The sequence below is a fragment of the Nannochloropsis gaditana genome (assembly GCF_000240725.1).
Source record: "Nannochloropsis gaditana CCMP526 unplaced genomic scaffold scaffold739, whole genome shotgun sequence".
Classification (NCBI taxonomy): domain Eukaryota; class Eustigmatophyceae; order Eustigmatales; family Monodopsidaceae; genus Microchloropsis; species Microchloropsis gaditana.
In genome coordinates, this window is record NW_005803214.1 from 1 (window position 1) to 3,120 (window position 3,120).

General features: G+C 57.4%; 2 protein-coding genes across 2 annotated transcripts; one reads left to right on the top strand and one right to left on the bottom strand.

Annotated features, from left to right (window-relative positions):
* Positions 1–134: 134 nt before the first annotated feature.
* Positions 135–1,389, bottom strand: NGA_0345402 (uncharacterized protein). Its single transcript, XM_005853788.1, has 3 exons — positions 1,119–1,389; positions 526–1,016; positions 135–403 (listed from the first exon to the last, which is right to left on the bottom strand). The coding sequence occupies exons 1-3, from the start codon at positions 1,329–1,331 to the stop codon at positions 181–183; spliced, it is 927 nt and encodes a 308-aa protein (XP_005853850.1). The 5' UTR covers positions 1,332–1,389; the 3' UTR covers positions 135–180.
* Positions 1,390–1,803: 414 nt separating this feature from the next.
* On the top strand, positions 1,804–3,083 carry NDH (NADH dehydrogenase; the record flags this gene model as incomplete). The annotated part of the gene is given in 3 exon segments (XM_005853790.1): positions 1,804–2,052; positions 2,309–3,051; positions 3,063–3,083. The coding sequence occupies 3 exon segments, from the start codon at positions 1,815–1,817 to the stop codon at positions 3,081–3,083; spliced, it is 1,002 nt and encodes a 333-aa protein (XP_005853852.1). The 5' UTR covers positions 1,804–1,814.
* Between the last annotated feature and the right edge of the window lie 37 nt (positions 3,084–3,120).

Sequence of the window (3,120 nt, forward strand, 5' to 3'; positions counted from 1 at the left end):
GGGGGGGGGGATTAAGCGTAGTGGACTGAGGCCATGGGTGTACCAGTATGACGGCCGGCAGTCAAAAAACGAAAAAAATAAAATCAAATGTCATGAACCCCCGCGTAGTCTGCCCGACCGATCAGGCCCTAATACCATATACAAATCTTTTTTTCTTTCTTTTCACCACTACGCCCTCAATCATAAGGGTGTTCCCAATGCAATCTCCATCAACTCGCGGGCCGTAACCTGCACGTGGTTGCCATCTCCCAGTTCGGAGAAAACCGCACGGGCCTGAGAGAAATCCTGAGCCTTGGTGGAGGCTGTGTGGGTGATGACGCAGGGCATCTGGGCACCTAGGGCGGCTTGCAGGCCGATCAGGCTGTCCTCGATGACCACAGAACGGGAGGCGGGAATGGCCAGCCTGGAGCATGGAGGGGGAACGGTGGCATCGAAGGTCCAGGGAAGTGAGGCTCAAAATGGAGAGCAAAGACCTGAGAGCAAAGACCTGCCCGGGCAGGATCAGCAATCCCAATCCCTCCGTACCTTTCGCTCGCCAACCGGTAGATCTCTGGGTCAGGTTTCCGGTGTTTGACGTCGTCCCCCGCCAGGATGAGGTCGAAATGCTGAAGTACGTCGGGCTTGAGCAGGTTGTCCAGTACGAAGAGGCAGGAGGATTTGGTGGAGGCCGAGCAGATGGCCAGTTTTGGCCGGTCCTCGCCCAGTCTCCGTGCCTCCTCGATTAACCGCAAGACCCCTGGACGGACCTGAGCGGTCCCGCCACGGATCATGTCCTTATAGATATCTGTCTTGCGGTTCTGTAACGCGTTGAGCATGTCTTTCCTCCCCTTTTCCTCAGTGGGGGCCGCGCCCAAAGTCGACGTGGGCCACCCATTCTCGCCGAAGAAATACCTCATTTTGGGAATGCCACCCCCGACTTTGTTTTGGAGCTGATCGTAGTACTCCTCGTCCCAGCGGTAGTCGATCTCGAACTCGCGGAACACGGTGTTGTAGGCCTCTCGATGCAAGGACTCCGACTGTCCCATGCAGCGCAGGGAAAAAGGTCGGGGGAGGTGAGGTTGAATAAGAGAAGTTGCAGAAGACTGTGCACTGGAGATCTCTCTCCAACACGCACCTACCTCAAGAATGACACCATCGCAATCAAAGATCAATGCCCAGTCCCTGCTAGCTCTGCCGGCAGACAACCATGTCACCGTCCTGTGTGGCAGCTGTCCAGGCTGTGTCGAGGTTGCAGGCTTATAGACTGAGGAGAGAGGCGACACGAAAGCTTGCGACAAGGCCACAGCGGATACTACGATCAGCAGGAGGGAGAGAGTGCTGCCTCGAGACATTCGGGAGCGTCTGTAGCAATGAGGAGACTGGTCTCACGCGAAAGCTCCTAGACTGTAGCGAAGGGGTAACAAGAAGTAAAGAAGAAGTCACGAAGGCAGTCTTCCCCCCTCTGTCATGTGCGGGATTGCGGGAAATGCGTCGTAAGTGTTGTCACACAGAGGAGGGACGAAGTCCCATGCTGCGGTTTCAAAAGGTCCTACAGACTACCAACTTCGCTCGCGCATGTTGCAGACTCACGCAGACCAGTACAGCATATAAAATGCCAATCCAGCACGACATCATCATTCTCCCACGGCGCACATTGCATGCGTTCGCTACGCGTGCTTCAAAACAGCGTCCGACCTCCCCTGGGGATATAGGTATGACGTACTCCTTCCTCCCGCCCCCAGCGCGTCGCATCTCAGCGAGGTCTCCCTCTGTGTTCCTACACACGTCCTCTGAGTCCCCTCGTTCTTCATCCAATGACACAATACAGGGTCTCCATGGAGGACGCTGCGATGAATGCTGATACGGATGTGGGAAAAGGTTTGAAGCCTTTGGGGAGGCGCGGGAGGACGCATTCAAGGGCTGGAGCATGCACCTCCTTCCTTGCCTCCGTAGTTGCGTTCCTGCTCGCAGACTCCGGCACGGCTTTTATGCCATTGCGAGTCATTAAAAGCCACACAAGAGCCGTCACTACGCCAAGTATCTGCATGTCGATTGAGTCGTCGTCATCAAAAGGTGCGAGGGAAAAGTCATGTTTTTTTTAAAGCTGACTCATCATTGTCCATGCCATGTCTAAACATGTGCAGGCCGTTCCCTCCGTACGTCCGATCGATGTCTATTATGGAAGGCATGCACTATTATATGGTTCAAATTTACGGGCTTTTGCGGTTTTTCGTCAAATTTGGGGTCCAAATAACAAAAATAAACCAACCACGCCTGTCCCACCCAACAGTCAAACCGCAAGTTGTCGTTGCAGGCGGGGGATTTGGAGGTTTGTACAGCGCACTCCGCTTGTCCGAGCTCTCGCGCCCGTCGCGATATGCACCTCCCTCCATCGACATCACCCTTGTGGACAGGCACGACCGCTTTGTCTTCCTCCCCTTGCTGTACGAGTTGGCCATGGGGGACGCGAACGAGGAGGAGGTAGCCCCGCGGTTTGAAAGTCTGCTGGCGTCCACAGGCATCCGCTTTGTGCAGGGGGAAGTAGAGGCGATCGATCTAGCTGGGAAGTGCGTTCAGGTACAGTCGCAAGGGGAGGCCACGGAGGTTTCTGAAAGCGCGGTCGAGGCGCCGTCGTCGGGGTCCTCTAAGTCGCTTGCCTACGACAAACTCGTGCTCGCCTTGGGCTCCGAGCCAATGCTTCCCCCGGCTGCCTCCCTTCCGCTTTCAGAGGGGTCCCTCTCTCCCTCCCCCTCCTCGGTCATGCCCTTCTACACCTTGCGGGACGCCCATGCGCTCCGGCGTCAATTGATGCGCATCGACGCCCTTTCTTCCCCCACACTCTTCCGCACCGTGGTCGTGGGCGGGGGCTACTCGGGCGTGGAGCTGGCGGCGAATCTGGCCACACGTTTGGGCCGGGACAAGGGCCGCGTCACCCTGGTGGAGCGTGGGTACCAGATTCTGGGGAACTCCCCCATGCCTGTGCGCGCCTCGGCGGGGAAGAGGCTGGAGGAGGAAGGGGTGGAAGTGATGCTGGGTGTGGACGTGGTGGAGGTGGACGGCGCGCGGGTGGTGGTGAGGGACAGGGCTGCGGAGACGCAGGGTAAGGAAGGGGCGGAAGGGGCGGGAGGGGGGGGGAGGGAG

Coding starts and splice junctions, on each gene's coding strand:
- NGA_0345402 (XM_005853788.1), bottom strand. CDS start 1,331: ATGTCTCGAGGCAGCACTCTCTCCCTCCTGCTGATCGTAGTATCCGCT. Junction 1,017..1,118: donor GCGATGGTGTCATTCTTGAG/GTAGGTGCGTGT, acceptor TGCATGGGACAG/TCGGAGTCCTTGCATCGAGA. Junction 404..525: donor TACCGGTTGGCGAGCGAAAG/GTACGGAGGGAT, acceptor TCCATGCTCCAG/GCTGGCCATTCCCGCCTCCC.